Source organism: Bos grunniens, chromosome 17 (assembly GCF_055505025.1).
Source record: "Bos grunniens cultivar Pamir isolate PY7600 chromosome 17, Bosgru_T2T1.0, whole genome shotgun sequence".
Lineage (NCBI taxonomy): Eukaryota > Metazoa > Chordata > Mammalia > Artiodactyla > Bovidae > Bos > Bos grunniens.
This window is the reverse complement of record NC_141181.1, coordinates 58,600,226-58,619,818: the sequence shown is the minus strand read 5'-3', so window position 1 is coordinate 58,619,818 and position 19,593 is coordinate 58,600,226. Positions and strand designations below refer to the sequence as shown.

At 47.2% G+C, this 19,593-nt stretch overlaps 1 protein-coding gene across 9 annotated transcripts in view; it reads left to right on the top strand.

Annotated features, from left to right (window-relative positions):
- The window catches only part of RNFT2 (ring finger protein, transmembrane 2), a 61,987-nt gene that overhangs the window by 1,609 nt on the left and 40,785 nt on the right, over positions 1 to 19,593 (top strand). The window contains exons 2-8 of one of the 9 annotated variants that reach the window (XM_086348041.1): positions 1,701 to 1,879; positions 2,371 to 2,429; positions 2,518 to 2,617; positions 7,944 to 8,425; positions 11,310 to 11,386; positions 14,874 to 14,974; positions 18,128 to 18,281. In XM_086348041.1, the coding sequence (XP_086204167.1) occupies positions 8,143 to 8,425; positions 11,310 to 11,386; positions 14,874 to 14,974; positions 18,128 to 18,281 (615 nt within the window). In that variant the 5' untranslated portion in view covers positions 1,701 to 1,879; positions 2,371 to 2,429; positions 2,518 to 2,617; positions 7,944 to 8,142. Of the gene's footprint in view, positions 1 to 1,700; positions 1,921 to 2,370; positions 2,430 to 2,517; positions 2,618 to 7,943; positions 8,426 to 11,309; positions 11,387 to 12,790; positions 13,066 to 14,873; positions 14,975 to 18,127; positions 18,282 to 19,593 lie in introns of those variants that run through there. The other 8 variants (XM_086348042.1, XM_086348040.1, XM_086348037.1 and 5 more) reach the window with 8 other exon arrangements.

Genomic DNA, 19,593 nt, shown 5'->3' with positions numbered 1-19,593 from the left:
GTTTGCCATGAAGTGATGGGACCGGATGCCATGATCTTAGTTTTCTGAATGTTGAGTTTTAAGCCAGCTTTTTCACTCTCCTTTTTCATTTTCATCAAGAGGCTCTTTAGTTCCTCTTTCTACCTTAAGGGTGGTGTCATATGCATATCTGAGGTTATTGACATTTCTCCCGGCAATCTTGATTCCAGCTTGTCCTTCATCTAGCCTGGCATTTCACATGATGTACTCTGCATATAAGTTAAATAAGCAGAGTGACAGTATGCAGTCTTGACATATTCTTCCCAATTTGGAGCCAGTCTGTTGTTCCATGTCCAGTTCTAACTGTTGCTTCTTGACCAGTATACACATTTCTCAGGAGGCAGCTAAGGTGTTCTGGTATTCCCATCTCTTTAAGAATTTTCCAGTTTGTTGTGATCCACATAGTCAAAGGCTTTAGCATAGTCAATGAAGCAGAAGTAGATGTTTTTCTGGAATTCTCTTGCTTTTTCTATGATCCAACAGTTGGCAATTTGATCTCGGGTTCCTCTGCCTTTTCTAAATGCAGCTTGAACATCTGGAAGTTCTCGGTTCGCATACTGCTGAAGCCTAGCTTGGAGAATTTTGAGCATTGCTTTGCTAGCGTGTGAGATGAGTGTAATTATGGGATAAACTTTCCTTCATATATGGAGATGGTGCTACTGACCAGTTTTGTTTTGGTTTGTGTTTTTGGGTGATTTTCCAAAAAGAAAGAAGGCTTCTCTGGTGAATTGTTTCTAATCAGCAGCCCTGGTAACACGAGTACTGTCCCCTGAAGAAGGCTGGTCAGGATCAAGAAATCACTCAACAGCCAATTATGGTGCCCTGAACTAAGCCAGATATCATCTTTTGTTCTGGGACAAGAAAATATTTAAGGAAGCTAAACCTATTCATGTAAAGTCTCTGGCTTTTATTTCTTCTCTAGGGTGAGAGGTCAGGGAAGAAGCAGGGGATATATAGAAAGAGGTAAAGTGAGAGACCCATTGATGTTTTACTTGTTGAGTGCAGCTCTGTGCCAGGCAGTGTTCTACATGTGGAGGTGGAAGGGCAAACTAGGTAGACAGATCCTTACTTTTGTGGCATTTACATTCTAATGGGGGACAGAGCATAAATAAATAAGCAAGCATGTAAATAACTGATCAATGCTATGAAGATAGTTGAACAGGGAAACATATGTTGGGTCAGGAGGGTGAGAAGAGAAGACCTCTAGGAGGAGGTGACATTTGACCTGAGGGAGCTAGCCAGAAGGAAAAGCATTCTGGGGAGAGGGAACAGCAAGCACAAAGGCCCTGAGACAGGAACAAGCTGGCATCTTTGAAAAACGAAAAGACCAGTATGATTGAAGCGGCTTGGTTAAAGGGAGAGTGGAGGCAGGTGAGGTTGGGGACAGGTGAGGCCTGCAGGCCAGGAACAGAACTTCGATTTTATTCTGGTTACAGTGGGTCACCTTTGGAGGCCCTAAAACATGTCTGTATTTCCCAGTCAGGACTCAGAGTTTTGACAATAGGGCAAAATATGTTCAGATCATAACTGTCCTCAGGAATACTAATGAGGGATCAGTGGGAGGCTAGCAAGGGATAAGGAGGCAACAGAACCATCTGCTTATAGTTCCCCGTGAAGCCCTAAGACTTCTTAGGTTCAAGGCATCCCATGGACTAGTCACTTAAGTGTTCTGTGCCATCCAGGATTTGGAATCTCTGGTAAGCTCCTGTGACCCGTGTGTCCCTTTGGAGAGAAGGAAGAGGGAGAGATCTGCTTTCTCTGGAATCCAGTGGTCACATCCCCACCTGGAACCCTGAATGCCCACCTGAGGTGTCGTCAACATGGAGTTCTGAAGTCCATGTGGTTCCTCACAGTGAACCAGGTGACGTGTCTGCATGGGAATTCACATCTTCATTACCAAATGTGAGGGCTGGAAGGAAGCTCTGGGTTCAGACACTCCACCCTTCTCCCTTTGAACCTATGGGGACTCTGAGGCCACCAAGAGGTTACTGACTTGTCCAGGGTCACACAGCAAATTAAGGGTGGCACCAGTCCAGGATCTGTGTCTCCCAAATGTCTGTCTGCTGCACCTCCTCCAGCACCTCTTTGCTTTATAGTTCACTTCTTTCTCCTCATGTGAAGACTTCCTCCACCTTCAAGTCTCATCCTCCTCATCCACGAATGACACTTTCCTCATGGGACAGAATGTTGATTTGAGGGTTGAATGACATAGCAGACTGAAAAACCCAGTTTGCAAAATGTCAGAAAGCTCTAGGGATATAAGATATGAGTAGTACTTATTTATAGTTACCATGGCAATCTAGGTGCTGGGAATGTTGGGAGACTCTGGTTCATGCCTGTGTTGACTTTTAGGTCTTAAGGAAAATGCAGAGACGCCACAGCAGCAACACAGAAAACGTTCCACCTGAAAGGTAGGCATCACTCTCATTCCATCCGAGGCTCTGAGCTTCAGGTGGTCGGGACAACCCAAAACTGGATTGAATATTACCTGCTCCTCAGGGCTGCTTGTCAGAAGGGTGGAGGAGACCTGATCGGAAACTGCTTTGCACAAAGATGACCTTGTATCTTCAACACACAACAGCTTGCTGTTGCTCTTACGGTAATTCTCAAAGCCTGTGCAGCCAGTGGTCCACTTGACTAACTGTGGCAATGACTGCACCCAGGGGATTTTAATTTATAGAGGTGTCTGGGTGGGAACATGGAGAGGCTGATGACCTTGAAAGAAGATTTTTATTACTTGCACTTCCCAAGAGAAAAGGGCAGTCCATCCTACGCAGGGGCACATGGGGAAGCACCAGGGTCAGCCAGGAGACAGAAAGGAGCAAAGGGAAAGCACAGGTCACAGCTTTTATTGTGTTTTCCACACAAAGTAAAGCAAGGCAGAGGAAACAGCTTAGCGTGGACTAGTTTGAATAATGTTGGTGGCCTCTAGGCTATAGGAGTGGTCTCTAGCTGTCTGGTACCTGGCCCTGGGTGATTTGAGGCAGAGGAAATATTGGCTGAGAATGTGAATTAGATAAAGGAGATGGTTGGGGATATAGGCTCTGGGTCACAGGGAAGCTGTAAACAAGTTTGGCCATTAGTTTGACCCTAGAATGTGTGTGTGAAAGTATTAGTCACTCAGTCGTGTCTGACTCTTTGCGACCCCAGTGACTGTAGCCTGCCAGGCTTCTCTATGCTTAGAGTTCTCCAGGCAAGAATATTGGAGTGGGTTGCCATTTCCTTCTCCAGGGTTATCTTCCTAACCCAGGTCTCCTGCATTGTATGCAGATTCTTTACTGTCTGAGCCACCAGGGAAGCCCCATAATGAGTAGATGCCAAATAGACAAATCCAGAACCTAAGAAAACAACAGTTAAAACACTAATGAACTAGGATTTCTATCTACTTAAGCCAAAAAGAGTACAGACCATGAGGCCCTGTTCTCAGGTTGTAACAGCCTCCCGGCCCCAGCCCTCTCACCATGCTGAAACATACACCCAAGGAGCTGGCAGCCAAGCTTTTCCTATTTCAAGTCCCCTGTGACTCTGAGGTTCGCAGCAAAATCACAAAGTACTCATCAGTGCCAGTGTTGAGTTTTGCATGAAGCCTCCCTGTTCTCTGGGGAAAAAGTCCTTTAGTCAGATAACCCTTCGACAAAATCCCACATCAGTCACTTCCCACTTCGGTGCCTTTGGTAAGCACATTCAGTTCTAGGCTTTAGTTCCCCCATCCATAAATGGCAGATAACAGAACTCAGGGTTGCTTGTGAATGAGTGAAAATACATAAACACAGCACCTGGGCTGTTTGATAAGCTGCGCCGTTGGAGCTTTTTCCAGCCTCCAAAGACAGAACTGCTCTCTGCTTTTAAATGAATGGTGAGGTCTTTGGGGGCAGAGATGACACTGGAAAAATAATGGCCACTGTGACTCGTGTACTTTCTTATGTCACCCTTATATTAGCCTGTGGAAGTTAGGACTGTTTTTATCACCATTTTATAAATGAGGAAACTGGGGCTCAGAGAAGGTAAGTAAGATACCTGAAGTCACACAGACAAGAAGTGGCAGGGCTCAGATTCAGGCCCCAATCTGACCTCTGTGAAGTATGTGCTTTGAGACTCCACATTTCAGCTGTCTCCTGTTTTGGTGGGTTCACTGTCCTTCCAGGTTGCTTCACATTCTAGCCTTTAAGTGGTTAAGTTGGAAGCTCAGCCTCTGCTCCCCCCAAGGATTATTCTTTCCCATTTAGGCTGAAATCTCAACTGCATTCTGGGGAAAGGCCCAGGGAAGGGAGGCCAGCTATAAAAAGGCCCTTGGTGGGTTGAGCCTTCCCTGGTTGTACTAGAGGTCCCCTGAGCCCAGTGAGCTCAGAGTGCTGGTGAGCTTAAGGCAGGCAGGAGGTTTTCCAGGGCCCCTGAGATAGTGGGGGAGAGGGTGGCCTCTGTGGGCACCTGCCAGGACTCTTGCTTTCTCAGTTCAGCTTCTTAAAGTGCAGAAAAAGCTGAAGGCCCCTTGAGGATCATAGCCATGGTGTTAGTTATTGTTATTATTATCTTTATCATCATCCCAAGCTCAAGAAACTAGGCCCACACATTTCCTGGGCTTTTGGAGCCAGCAGGGATGGGCCATGGGAGGAGGGGGAATAGGTAGCCATCTTCAAGTTCCCTCCCTTGCCCGGGCATAAAGTTGGTGGTTTATAATAACTTACCCCCAGGTCAAGTTTGTAAGGCTGGTGAAGCCAGCCCCAAGACTTCTGCAGATCAGTATCTCCCCTGCCGGGTTTCACAGATATTCTTCAAGATGTGAGTAGGTTTTTTGTGGAGGAAAATAATCCTGTGATCAAATAAGTTTGGGAAACACTAGGTTTAAACAAAATTAATTTTTTCAATTGCAGGCCTTCTCAGAGCCTTTCAGAGCCTTTAGTGCACTTATTCATTCATTCTTTCAAATAATACTTATTGAGCACGTTCTGTGTACCAGGTGCATTGTGCTGGGTCATGGCAATCCAATGGAGGCAGACAGTCATGGTCTTTAACCTTATGGGGTACCCAGTCTGAAGTGCCATTCTCAGTCCTGAGTACGTGTTAGAATCACCTGGGGGCTCTGAGGGACTAGAGGTGCTGCGACCCAACCCCAGAGATTTTTTTCAAGTTAGAATTAATATTATAACTTTAATGAATTTGTATACTTCTAAGTGTTTCTTTTTCATTGATTGGGCTTTATCTAGCTGTTTCATCTTCTAATGTCCTAGGCACCTGCTTTGGTCTATGCCGCTGGCTGGGCGCTGAGAATAAAGAAGTGAATCAGATACAGTGTGTGGCCTCAAGGAGCTTACAGTCTAGTAGGAGAACAGGCCATGTAAACATATCAGTGTACTATGTTGTAGCTTGTGGTATACTGTCCAACCCCAAAGATTTTTGATTCAGTTGGTCAACGCTAGGTCCAAGGCCTGTATTTTTCAAAAACTCCCCTGAATGATTATAATGTACACGCAGGGCTGAGAGTCACAGGTAAGGAGTAAAATAACTATGATCAGTCCCATTTTGTGCCTGGATGATAGGAGGTTAGGGTACAATGAGGACAGAGAGCAGAGACTGTCATTGTCTGGGAGGTGGGCAAAGGTCCCCCGAGCAAGAGAGATTTTTGGCTGAAATCTGATGGATCAGTGTAGGTTACCTGGTGGGGCCAGCCAGTGAAGGGGCTGGGCTTGGCAAAGGCCCTCCAGTAGGAAGTGCTTGGGTAGTGAGAAAGGGGCACATGGTGAGATTGGAGTTCAGGGCCAGAGATGATCCAGGCTGTCTGGCAAGTTCATCTCTCTGAGACTGAGTCTATGTGCTGTGCTGTGCTAACAGACTCAGTTTCTTTATCTATAAAATGGGAATGATATTAGTCCCTAACTATGGGATTTATCTGAGACTGCAGGAAGGCATTTAGAATGGGAAGCCCTTTTAGTGGGACAGTGAAATAATTGAATATATGTTGGGTTTTTTTTTTATTCACCCTGTTCTCTGAGTGGGGATAATTTGTATAAGGTCAAGTGTGAAGGCAGTGTAAAACCTTCCCTGGAGCCTCCCTCAGGGGCCATTTTGTGCCTGGATGATAGCTGCCGTGCATTTATTAAGCACCTACTGTATGCCCTGGGTTGCAGTGTCCAGAGGATGAGTGGAACTCAGCTCTCACTTGGAGTAAACTCGGGGTGTTTTAGGTATACTGAAGGGGTTCTGGCGTGAGAGGAGGAGGAGAGGGTGGCTCTTTGCCCCTCCCACTGACACAGCACATTAAACTAATCAGTTCCACCTGTTCTGTGGACTGATTCCATTTGAAAAGGACAAGTCCAAGAGAAGACATGACATCAGGGCTCTGGGGCCTGGTGTTTATGGGAAAGGGCACCCAGTTCAAGGCTCTCCATTCTTGGAAGAGTAACTCTAGGCTCTCTGCTCATCTGGCAGTGGCTCTGAAAGAGCATCAGCATGCTTTATCTGATTTCAATACAAGAGGCTGTGCTTGGAACTAGAAATGGCAGTTGGCCCTGGAGGTTTTGCATAGGGATAGAGATGCCTGGAGAATCCCAGGGACAGGAGAGCCTGGTGGGCTGCCGTCTATGGGGTCACACAGAGTCGGACACGACTGAAGTGACTTAGCATAGCATAGCATAGAGATAAGAGTTCCCATTTACTTAGTGTCAGATATATTGAAAGAGGTATTCTAAATTTGATCCCCAGGAATTCTATGCATGAATGGTGTTTATACCCATTTTCCAGGTGAGAAAACTGAGTGTAGGCTTGTTAAGAGCCCTAGAAAGGGTGGAGCTAGGGTTCACATGTGGGCTTCTCCAATTAAGTCTTCTTCCCATCACTCTCTGCTGCCCTCCAAATATCAGCTGTAACCAAGGTGGATCCTCTTGGGAACTGGGAATTATTGAACTTGGAGATGACAGAGCCAGGGGAACCTGAGTTCCTGAGGTTATTCTCAAATCGTAGGTCCCTGCGCTCCCTTTTCAGTGAAGTAAAGTGGTTAAGAAAGCAGACTCCAGAGGTAGCCTTCTGGGTTTGAATCTCCCTGTACCACCCCTTACCAGCTGTGTGACTTTAGACAAGTTACTCTTTTTCTGTGCCTCAGTTTCTTGATCTGTAAGATGGGGGAATTATTAGTAAGTAACTCACAGGGTTGATAGGAAGACTTAACGAGTTAAGTTAATGAAAAGCACTTGGAAAAAGTATCTGGCACATAGGAAATTTTCAATAAAGATTATAACCCTATTGCTATTATTACTTGTATTAATTTGCGAGGGCTGGCCATGACAAGGTGTTGTAGACTAGGTGGCTTAAACGACAGAAATTTATTTTCTCACAGTTCTGGATGCTGGAAGTCCAAGGTCAGGGTGTCAGTAGAGTTGGTTTCTTCTGAGGGCCTCTCTTGGTGGCTTGCAGATGGCCACCTCCTCCCTGTGTCGTCATATCATCCACCCTCTCTTGTGTCTGTGTCCAGATTTCCTCTTGTAAGGACAAAAGTCATATTGGATTAAAGTGTCAGTCGCTCAGTCGTGTCTGACTCTTTGTGACCCCATGGACTGTAGACCGCCAGGCTCCTCTGTCTATGGATTTCCCAGGCAAGAATACTGGAGTGGGTTGCCATGCCCTTCTTCAGGGGATCTTCCCCACCCAGGGATCAAACCCCAGTCTCCTGCATTGCAGGCAGATTCTTTCCCATCTGAGCCACCAGGGAACCTGGACAAGGGCTGGCACTAATAATCTCCTTTTAACTTAGTCACCTCTGCAAAAACCCTTCTTCAAAAACAGTCGCATGCTGAGGTACTGGGGGTTAGGGTGTCGATGTATGATTTTCCCAGGGGAGGGGGCACAGTTCAGCCCATGACATTATGGATACTGTCATTTGCCCCCCATCCTCCACTGCCTGACTTGGTGGGACTTCCTCCTTTCTGGTCCAGAAATCGCAGCCAAGCGCTTAGCTCCGAGGCGAGTGTGGACGAAGGCGGCGTCTTTGAGAGTCTGAAGGCGGAAGCGGCCTCCCCACCAGCGCTCTTTTCGGGCTTATCCGGCCTCCCGGCGGGCAGCCTCCCCACCACCCCATTCCCGTCCAGCCTGGTCCTGGGGGCCGCGGCCGGCGGCGGGGACGTGTTCCTCCAGATGCCGGCGTCCAGGGAGGAAGGCGGGGGCCGCGGCGAGGGGGGCGCCTACCACCACCATCGGCAGCCCCACCACCACTTCCACCACGGCAGCCACCGCGGGGGCTCCCTGCTGCAGCACGTGGGCGGGGACCACCGCTCACACTCAGACGAGGCGGGCGATGAGCAGCCCGGGACACCCGCCCCAGCCTTGTCCGAGCTGAAGGCTGTGATCTGCTGGCTCCAGAAAGGGCTGCCCTTCATCCTCATCCTCCTGGCCAAATTATGCTTCCAGCATAAGCTCGGTGAGTGTGGGGGGGATGCGGGGTCAACGCCTGCCACTTCACCCAAGGGGTTGGGGGGTCTCCATCCCAAGTGCCAAGGGCAGGCAGTAGAGGTCCTCTTGGTGCAAAGTGCTTCAAAGGCCAGGATTCCGCTTCAGACCTGGGTTCAAATCCTGGTCGATTAGCTATGTGACTTGGGGCAAGGCACTCCCCTTCTCTGAGCCTCAGTTTCCTCATCTGTCCAGCAAGGGTTGTGATAGAAACTTCCTCAGCTGGTTGGGTGACTTGAAGGCATGGAGGAGTTCAGAATGCTCTGGTCTGAACCTGAATTCTTCCTCTTCCTAGCTGTGTGATGCTGGGGACATTATTTAACCTCTCTGTGCTTTAGTCCCATCATCCATAAAATGGGAATTAAAATAGTGTTTGTACTATTCAGGGGTCCCCAACCTCCAGGCCGTGGAGCAGTACCTCCTGTCCGCTCAGCGGCAGCATTAGATTAGAAGCAAAGTGCATAATAAATGCAATGTGCTTGAATCACCTTGAAACCATTCCCCCCATCCCTGACCTGTGGAAAAATTGTCTTCCAGAAGTCAGTCCCTGGTGCCAGAAAGGCTGGGGACAGCTGTACTAGTTCATATGTTATTATATAGATATCATAGATACACATTTACTATAATGGTATGTTACAGATGCCATTAAACGTACAGCTTCTGGCTTCATAAGATTGAGTAAGGTTAAATGAGTAAACACGTGTTAAGCCCTTAGGCCAGTGCCTGGCAGAGAATAAGTGCTGTGCAAGTGTGGATGATTGTCTTTATCATATTCATTGTTAGTACCTGTAGAATATTTAACATGGAATCCTGCACTTAGCAAGTGCTCAATAAATACGACCTATTACTAGGAAGTAAAATAATGATTCATGAAGTACTTAGCATAGTACCTGACACATACTTAACATTCAATAAACGTGGTCTCTGGTCCACTGTTATTTATTTCTGTTACTGGTATTAGATCATGGTGTTGCTGTGTCCTGGAGAGTTTTAGGCTATTGTTTTTATCTTATGGTAGAAATTACAGTACAAATTATGTCATAGCCTGGTATATCCCACAAGAAATATCTAGAAGAGGTTAGGCCATCATTTGTGTCTTATTTGCCCCCTTCTGGTATGTTCCAGCTGACCCAGGTCACTTCTTCCTTTTTGGGATGCTACCATATCAGTCCCTTCTTTTTTTTTTTCTTTTTGACCAATTAAAAAATGGTGGGTTTTTTTTGGTTTTTATAATCTGTATACGCACTGGGTTCTGGGCCCTTCAGCACCTCCTTCCAAGTCTAGCGCCAGCTGGACTAGGGCTCCTGTGGCAGTGGTGCCAGTCCCCTTCTTAGGTGTCTGAACTCTTTCCCCAGGTGCTGTGGACAAAGCCTCAAGCGGGAGGTTCTGCCCCTTGCTTCTAAACTTTGCAAGCTACTGAGCCTCAACCTTTGCAGGCCCCTCCTTTCTCCACCCTCCCTTTCTCCTAATGTAGATAAGGATTATACTGTACACCTACACCTTTTCATGAAAGAAAGTGAAAGTGCTAGTCACTCAGTCATGTCTGGCTTTTTGCAACCCCATGGACTCTATAGCCCACCGACTCCTCTGTCCATGGGATTCTCCAGGCGAGAATACTGGAGTGAGTTGCCATGCCCTTCTCCACCTTCCTTTTTATTACTAGAAACAGAAGCTGGCCTGTTTCTTCTTACCCTGAATTCCAGCAAACTCACCGCCAAGTTTTATTCCCAAGTTTGGTCATATTCCTCCTCAGTTGTCACGTTTGTTCAGTTGATCAAAGAGTATAAGAAGAGATTTTGGGGTTACTGATTATGGTTTTCTATGTTTTCAATAAAGCAACTCATCTTTTATAAAGTAGATCTGGAAGCATGCATGGAATACATGTACTATTTAAAAAGTAAAAGTGAACTGCAAGCATGGGGAATTCTGTACATTGTGTAAAAGCAGAATCCTGTCCACAAGGAACAAAAAGTAGGATTTGAAAATCCCTGCTCAGGGAGAATTCTGATTGCAGCTTAGCAAATTGTGGAATAAAACTCCGTTCTTTTTCCCCCCTCTCCAAAGCTCATGTTTTCCTGTCAGCTAGGAATTCTTTTCCCTTTTAACATGAAATTTCCATTTCTTACAGTGCTGTGGTCTTTTGCTACATACGCTTTTATTACAAATAACATGCCTCAGATTCTTTTTGAAAATAGAAACACTTTGGCTACCTGATGCAAAGAGCCAGCTCATTGGAAAGGACCCTGATGCTAGGAAAGATTGAAGGCAAAAGGAGAAGTGGGCAGCAGAGGATGAAATGGTTAGACAGCATCACTAACTCAATGGACATGAGTCCGAGCAAACTCCCAGAGTTAGTAAAGAATGGGGAAGCCTGGCGTGCTGCAGTTCATGGGGTCGCGAACGGTGAGACACGACTTCGTGACTGAACGACAGCAACAAACTGCTGGAGATTGTGCCCTGTAAGCAGTATCCCTCCTTGAGTTCAGTTCTGTTATTCTGTTTTTACAGAGGAGGAAACCGGGCTCAGAGCGGTGCAGTGACTAGTCCAAGCTCACACGGAGAGGAGGTGGCAGAACTGAGGTTGAACCCAGATCTTGCCAGACTGCACAGCCCATGCTAACTGGTCCTATAAAATACCCTCCCCCAGTGGCCTCAATCCCATCCCTAAGTCAGGGGCCTCGAGGTTCCCAGCAATATACACAGCAGCCCAAATGCCCCAGAGATGGGATTTTCTCTCTCCTCTGTGGTTAGTGTGTTGACTCTGAGGAGGGAGGTATGTGTCCCGGGTCTCTAGTAAGCCAGGCCAGGCCTGACGCATCTAAGTGGGTGGTCTTGGCCCCTCCTCTGCCCCGCAGGCATTGCCGTGTGCATCGGAATGGCCAGCACCTTCGCCTATGCCAACTCCACGCTCCGGGAACAGGTCTCTCTAAAGGTGAGTCACCTAGCAAATCAACCCTCCAGCACTGCTGTAACAGATGACCACAAACTCAGTGGCTTAAAACCGCACAAATGGGTTCCTTGTGGTTCTGTAGGTCAGAAGTCTGAAGTGGATCCCTCTAACCTAAGATCAAGGTGTCCACAGGACTGTCTTCCTTCTGGAGGGTTCAGAGGACAGTCTCTTTCCTCACCTTTTCCAGGTCCTGGAAGTCACTCACGTTCGTTGGCTCCTGGCCCCTTCTCCTCTTTTGAGCCACCCACATTGCATCTCTGTGAACATCCTTCCATAGACACATCCCCCTCGACTCTGCTCTTCTGTCACCCTCTTCTACTCTTAGGGGCTCTTGTGATTATTTGGACCAATCCCCAGGATAATCCAGGAAAGTGTCCCCAATGCAGGGTCAGCTAATTAGCAATCTTAATTCCACCTGCAACCATTATCACCATGGAACCAAACAGATTCACAGGCTGCGGGAATTAGGACAGGAACTCCTTTGGGAGTCATTCTTCTGCCTCCTACCCTGGCAGGTCCCCAGAAATGCCACCCTTCTCCCTTCCAAGAGCAACCTGTCCTCTCATGCCCCTAGCCCAGTCCTCTTACCCTCCTGACATTCAGTCAGTTCACTCATTTCCAACCCACCCTCATGGTTCAGGCCACCCCAGTGGCACTTCTGGGTGGCTGGTGGGTCTTACCACCATCATCCCCAGTGCCTGCTGATACGTGCTGAGCACTCAGTGTGTCTAGCACAGAGCTGGACCCATTTCACAGCTCATCTTGGAGATCTATCCCAGCAACTTGGGAGGCAGGCAGAATCACACTTAATTTATTTTTCCGATGAGGAAACAGTGGCCCAAAATTTCTTGGCTAAGATCTAAGTTTTCTGCCTAAGGCCATACAGCCTGTGTGAAGCATGGTGTCAGGATATGAATCCAGGCATTGTGCCCAGAGCCTGTGCTCCCCCAGGTTCAAATCCCAGCCTCTCCACCCTCCTGCAAGCCCTTGGAGGGGTGACCTCACTGATCTCATCCTCAGGTGCCACCTCTGGGCAAGGAATTGCCACACCCAATTCATTCACCCACTGAGAGGATTAAGCAAGATGGTACGTGGAACATGTTTTGTGCAGCACCTGGCTCATAGGAACAACTTAACTGAGCTATTTTTTTTAACAAGCCTGTGTATTCTGCAGCACGTGGGCTTGTATCATAGCCACAATCTTCTCTGACCCTGCTTTGGGGTCATCTGCTTTCTTGGAAGCACCTAGGCCTCCATGAGATGAAAATGCCAGCTCAGTCTTTATTTTAAACAAATGAGCACGTTGAAGTCAGGAGTAGGGCATGGAGTCAGAGGTTCTTCTTGACCCTCAGTCTTGTCTTCTTCATGCCAACCCCTTTCTGTTAGAACAACAAGTTGGGACTTCCCTGGTGGTCCAGAGGTTGAGAATCTGCCTTGTGATGCAGGGGACACAGGTTCAATCCCTGCTCGGGGAACTAAGATCCACATGCCATGGAGCAGCTGGGCCCACATACCACAACAACTGAACCTGCACGTGGCCACAACCAGGGAGTCTGTGCTCTGCAACAAATGACCACACATGATGCAACCAAGTTCCCACATGCCTCAACTGAGACCCCATGCAGCCAAATAAATAAATAAATAAATAATTTTTAAAATCACCTGAAAGAGCAGCAGGTTGTTCAGTGTCATAGTGGGGCTGTTGGGGCTATATCTTTCTCAGAAGCAGCAACATCCTCATGGTGCCTTGACTTGAATTTTAAGGACAAAGGGATGCCTGTATCTGTGAATAGGCTTCTAGGGGTCTTTGCACCCTTTGAAGACTCAGGTGATGTTTTGCCTACGTGTGCATATTTCAGTGTCAGTAGGTCTACATGACTCTTAGTTTAGGATCTCAGCTTACTACTGGAGAACTACCCCACTTGTCCTCCAGAGTCTGGCTTCTCAGGGCTTTGCTTATTCCCTCTCTCTTCTACTTTTGGTTCGGATTTACAGGGGATTAAGCTGGAATCTATTATTTATTGGCATAAAAAGGGCTGCTGAGTGGATTAATCACATTGATAAGAGCAGTTGGTTGGTCGGAGGTGGTTTCTCGGGCTGTTAACCTTGACCACTCCTGGAATAATGGGTGGATAGAGATGCATTTATTTTGTCTGCTCTATGGAAATGTGTGTTTTAACAGTGTGTGAAGTACTGAGCTGTGTCTGGAGACTGGAGCATTTACCGAAACCACAGGGAAGGTTACACTGGGAAAGTTATGACCTCATCTTATTCCAGCAATGCAGCCGCCCTGGTCCAGGAAGAGACAGGCTTTTGAGAATCTACAGCACGGGGTCTGATTATGTATCCCAGGGTACACAGGCAGGAACACCTTGCTCTACGCTTCCTCTAGAAATTTCCGGGGTTTGCTCTCAGGCTGAGAGACTACTAAGAAAACAGACCGAGAAGGTTTCCCAGCTTGTCTTCCTGGGGACGAATCAGAAACAAGTCTGAAGAAAGAGAAACCGTCTGGATCGCAGAGGGCTTTGACATCGACGTGTACGAAGCTGACTGTAGTCCTACAAACGTGCCCCTACGCTGAATAGTCAGTCCGGAAAGGTTCATACCACAAAAAGTTAGAACAGCAGTTTCTGACTTGTCGATCTGAATCGAGTGGTGGGTTGTAAAGTTGGAATAACAGGTCTTGCCACTTAGTGACCCTGAAACACGCTCCTGTGCCCGACTGAATGTTTACATTTGTCAAATTTACTTAACTTTTAACAGAACCTCACTTTTGAATAAGGGCACTGGACCTTAAAATATGTGCCCCTAAAGGACTTCCTTGGTGGAGCAGTGGTTAGGACTCCATGTTTTCACTGCAGGGGGCACGAGTTTGATCCCTGGCCAGGGAACTAAGACGCTACATGCCTCACAGTATGGTCCAAAAAAAAAAAAAGTTATTAAAACATGTGCCCTTGAGCAAGAGTTGCTTAAATTCTCTGTGCCTCAGTCCCTAACAGTAAATATAATCTAACATTTCCTATATGCCAGTCACTGTTCTAAATGGTTCATGTACATTAGCTCTCATGACTTTATAAATTGATATAATATGCACCCTTTTTGCGGATGAGGAAAGAGAAATGCAGCGAGTTTAAGTAATTGCCCAGGGTTGAACAGCCCCCAAGTAGCAGATCAAGGATTTGAAGCCAGGTCATCCAGCTCCAGAATCAGTTTTGCTAACCATGGTGCCCTCCTGACTGGATAGTTCTCCAAGCAGGTTCACACATTTCTGTTACCTCCACTGTAACCATTGCTTGGGTTCCAGTGGGATGGAAAGATGCCAACACTCTTCCTTTCACCATGAGCCATGTTTCCTCGAAACCTTTGTGAAAGGGAACATTTGCCCCTTGTTGGGGAGCATTCTGGAATATTCTGCCAGGTGTACCTTTGACATTTCAGCATCCCCACAGATCTCTCGCTTTGTCTCCAGGAGAAGAGGTCGGTGCTGGTCATCCTGTGGATCTTGGCCTTTCTAGCGGGGAACACCCTCTATGTGCTCTACACATTCAGTTCCCAGCAGCTGTATAACAGGTGAGCAGAGGAGTCTGACCCTCAGTGGGAAAGTGGGGAGCTTTGTTGCACTTGGGACCCACAGCCCCTTCATTGGAGAATGATATAGTAGCCCTAAGTCACACTGTAACCTTCAGATCCTACCCTGTTGTTAAGTACACACATGCCTTGAGCAGAATTCTTGAACAGAAATAGAATGCAAGCTGCATGTATAATTTTGCATTTTCTACTGACCACCTAGTGCACGAGGGGAAAGGACTAGCCAGTGACGGTCTCTAGTACAGGGTTGAAACTCAAGCCAAGCTTTCAGATTATGTCCATCTGTTTTCAAAATGGGCTTTGAGGAGTAAGCAGTTTCACCACTTTCTGGGGCCACCCAAAGTTGCATAAAAGCAATTTGGAGAATTCGTTCCAAGGCATCAACATGCCGCTCACACGCTGCATTAGTTGCCCGGCCCAGAAGATCAAGGTCCTGGTGGAGGGTAAAGGAGATGGAGTTTCCCAGAACCTTGGATGAATTTCCAGCTCGTGCCATTTTCTGGGCATGATCACATTCACAGGCTCAGACCTCTGCGCCCTCATCAGACCAGGGCTGAGTCAAACTGGCAGCACATGAAGAGAAAGAGAGTGGCTTGGGGAAAAGCAATAGAGCTCCTTTTTGATGTCAGTGGTCTAGAGTGTGTTTGTGATACCAACAGCTGTTATCTTACTTTGCTTTCCAAGTGAGCAGGGTATTGCTGTTGCCATTTTACAGGTAAGGAAACTGAGGCTTAATGAAACCCTTTTTAGTGAACCTTAGTCCCGGTAGGTGAAAGCAAGTTTGAATCATCCCAAGATTTGAAGTCTGATGACCAGCGTCAGAAGGTCATAGTCCTGCCACATACCAGCTTGTGCCCTTTGGCAAATAGTGGAACCTTTTTGAACCTCCCCTAGTTTCTGCGTTTGTGAAACTGGAAGCAAGTTAATTGCTGCTTTACCCACCTGAACAGGCTAATGATTAGAGAGGCCAAATATTAGAATATGCAGAAACTACTGGGCAAACTGTACAACGTTTGATATGTCCTAATCATGTCATGATGTTATTGTTTTATGATGAATTACTGTACCTTTTGGTGGTGGTGGCTACTGGGGTGGAAAACTGACAATAAAATGTATCCGTCCATTAAAGTTCATAGTGTATCTTAGAAATAAGTGGATGTAGTGATCAATCTGTGGAAAAACACTTTGGCGTCTTTCCGGCGTCAAAGCCAACAGAAAAACACAAAGATGATGAAGTAAAACCCAGGTAGGTGAATGTAACAGATTGGTGTCTCTGGGATAAAATGGAAAGTGGATGGCACATCTTCATTTTTTTGCCATCAGAGATGCATGCATAATAAGAGAAGCAGGGCGTGAAAGTCAGCCCGCCAGCCTGGGATATGCCCAGGGAGGGACAAACGCAGAGATGAAGAGAGGAGCCCAGGGCCACCCGCCTCTCCCCATATCGTAACCTGGGTGCGTCTCAGACTTGGAGACGAGGCATCCCATGGAGATGGGGCTCAGATGTGGAAGGACACTGACGGTATCATGAGAGATTGCCAAAATAGATTGTTTTCATTGATTTAGCCCATAGTCTAGCTCTTCAAAGATCTTTATTATAAATAGAAATCGATTTTTAAAAATAAAAGTAAGAAAACAGACCATTTGACTCCTAGAATGCTCTCATCAGGGGACCTCAGTTTGCACTGTTGTCTGCCAGCCCAGGAGAGTATGTTGGAAGAGTTTAGAAAGCACTCAGTCTGGGCTGTGTGCACTGTCTTCTGCTTTTTGGGGGACAGGCAAGACTCGGAGTGGCCTTTGCTTGGAGCCTCTAATCCAGCAGAAAGAAAAGCGAGGGGCCCAGCACAATTTGGGTGCTGGTTCCAATCCTAGCTCCACATTCTAGCTGAGATACTGTGGACTCCATGATGTCATAGAACTCCGGACTCCCCAGCTCAAAATGCGATAATCATAGTGTCTACCAATTAGAGCCCTCGGGAAGATGAAATGACTTGAGACACATACAGCAGGTGGAGTAGGGCCAGCATGATGTAAAGAACCAAGGTATTATTAACATGAACAGTACCGTCATCTGCAGGGGTGACAGACAGCAGTGCTGCTCCACATGTGGGCCATGGACCAGGGTCAGTTTGAGAATGACTTTTTGTCTGTCTCCCGTGAGTGAAGTACAGAAGTTGAGTGTGAGGTTGCCTTACCTGGTCACGGATGGGTAAGAGGAATTACACACTCCAAGCAGCACTACTGTGGAGTAAGGACTGAGGGCGGTAATTGTAGCTAGCACACCTGGGTTCAAATCTACCACTCTTCCTTGTATTTGTAGGACTATGTGCATGTTCCTTTACCTTTCTGTGACTCCGTCTTCTTGTCTGCGAAATGGGTAGGTAACAGTGCCTGCCTCATAGAGATGTGGTTATCATTGTCAGTGCTGCTTGGCAGAGTCTGTAGTATGTCTATTACCTCATCAAATCCCACCAATAACCTGAGGAGGGACAGAAAGATTCCCATTTTATTGATGAGAACACTGAGGCTTATAGAAAGAACATGATTTGCCTAGTGTTCAAAAAATGGAGAAGCCTGGATTCAAATTCAAGTCTGTCTGATACTCATGCCTGTATGCTTAGCATGCAATATGACTTTGGGCAACTTACCTTACCTCTCCAAGCTTTAGTGCCTCATTTATAAAGTGAGGGTAAGCAATGCTTACTGCATAGAACAACAAGATACAGTGAGTAAAGGGGTTAGCACACTGTCACACATCAAAACCTTTCTCCCTGCTTCTGTCTCTCCTTCCTTCATGGTGTTGGTCAGCTTTTTTTCCCTCCCTCCCTTCCTTCCAGTTTCTCTTGTGAAGCCTGTTGTGGACCCATAAAACTGGAGGGGACTTTAACTTATGATGTTCTAGGCCAAGCTCATCATTTAACTCTCAGGGGAACTGAGGCTCAGAGAGGTTAAGATAGCCACCCAAGGTCACACAGCAAGTTAGTAGCATATTCAGGAACAGAACACAGATGTCTGACTCACAGTTTAGTGCTCTTTCTACAGGTAATATTTACAAGGCTGCCAGAGTGAGTAGAAGGAGCTGCCAAGGGCCAGTGATCCTAAATGAGCACTCTGACACTCTGATTCCTCCCCTAGCCTCATATTCCTGAAACCCAACCTGGAGACGCTAGACTTCTTTGACCTGCTGTGGATCGTGGGCATCGCAGACTTTGTGCTCAAGTACATCACCATCGCTCTCAAGTGCCTCGTCGTGGCCCTGCCCAAGATCATCCTGGCCGTCAAGTCCAAGGTAGGCACAGGTGGCAGCCCCCATCACACCAATCATGCAGGGGTTCTGGTGCGCCTCCTGGAGAAAGAAAGGTTGGACTTGAGCAGAGCTGATGTCAGGTCATCAAATGAACAGAACTTGAGCTGGTAGATCCAGTAACCCACCTCTTATCGTTGCTTGAAGCTGCGCATCATTCTTTATTGTCATCACCCTCCTGTCACGTCTCTACTCTCCAAGTGCATTCATTCCCTAAGTTATTGTCCAAAGCTGGCCTTGATGCCGTTTTCATCTAAATTTCTCCTGAGAAGGGAAAAAAGCACATCAACATGCCCTGGGTCCTGCTTTTCCCAGGGAAGGGTGGCTCTCACAGGTCTCACTCTTCGTGGCTTCTGTGGCATGTTCTGTAGGGGTAACTGAGGCTCAGGAGGAAAGAACTCTGTGATCTATGAGTGATGCCTGCCATGGCTGGGGGAAGAGAACTGGTGACAAGGATTCTTTGCAGTGTCATCTCAGGGAAAGGTCTGCAGCAGGTGTTGGTATGAAGAGATCTTGGGGGATAATCATTGTAATTCAGAGAACTGGGCACTGTTAGGAAGAGACATCATCATTAGGTCAGAAAGCTCAAAATTTGTCCCAGGCCTTGGTTGGCAGAAGAACAAGTTGGAATTGACCGTTCGTTTTCAGTGACAGCTGGTCAAATCACTGGCCAGGTGTGTAGGAAAAACACACTGTTGTGTTTCTTCTGTACACACACATGTTCACTACCTCTGACACCAGACATGCGGGTTTTCCACACATCATGTAATTCTCTGACACCAGCTGGGTGTCCAGCAGTTTATCTAGTTCTGACACCATCCACCTCAAGATAGTATCAGATCCCACAGGAGAAGGGCTTAGTCCCACCAGACGTCTCCTGTCCCTTCAGATGGCCAGTCCCAAGCCTCAGGTTGTCACCTGTGCTTCTCATCAACCAGCCACAAAACAGAGTTCCACAACCCCCTCCTTGGGTTCAGTCACTTCTAGATGCCCTGAGCCTTTTCCTTCATAGCATTTGTGACACTTTGTGGAAGGCAGGAGATGTGAATCCAGGCATGTGAGGAAGCTGGCTCAACACTGACAGCCTGGAATAACAGTGGCTTGCAATTATTGAGCACCGACTGTGAACCTGAGACTGTGCTGTGCTTAGTCACTTAGTCGTGTCCGACTCTTTGCAGCCCCATGGACTGTAGCCCGCTAGGCTCCTCTGTCCAGGGAATTTTCCAGGCAAGGATACTGAAGTGGGTTGCCATGCCCTCCTCCAGGGGATCTTCCCAATCCAGGGCTTGAACCCAGG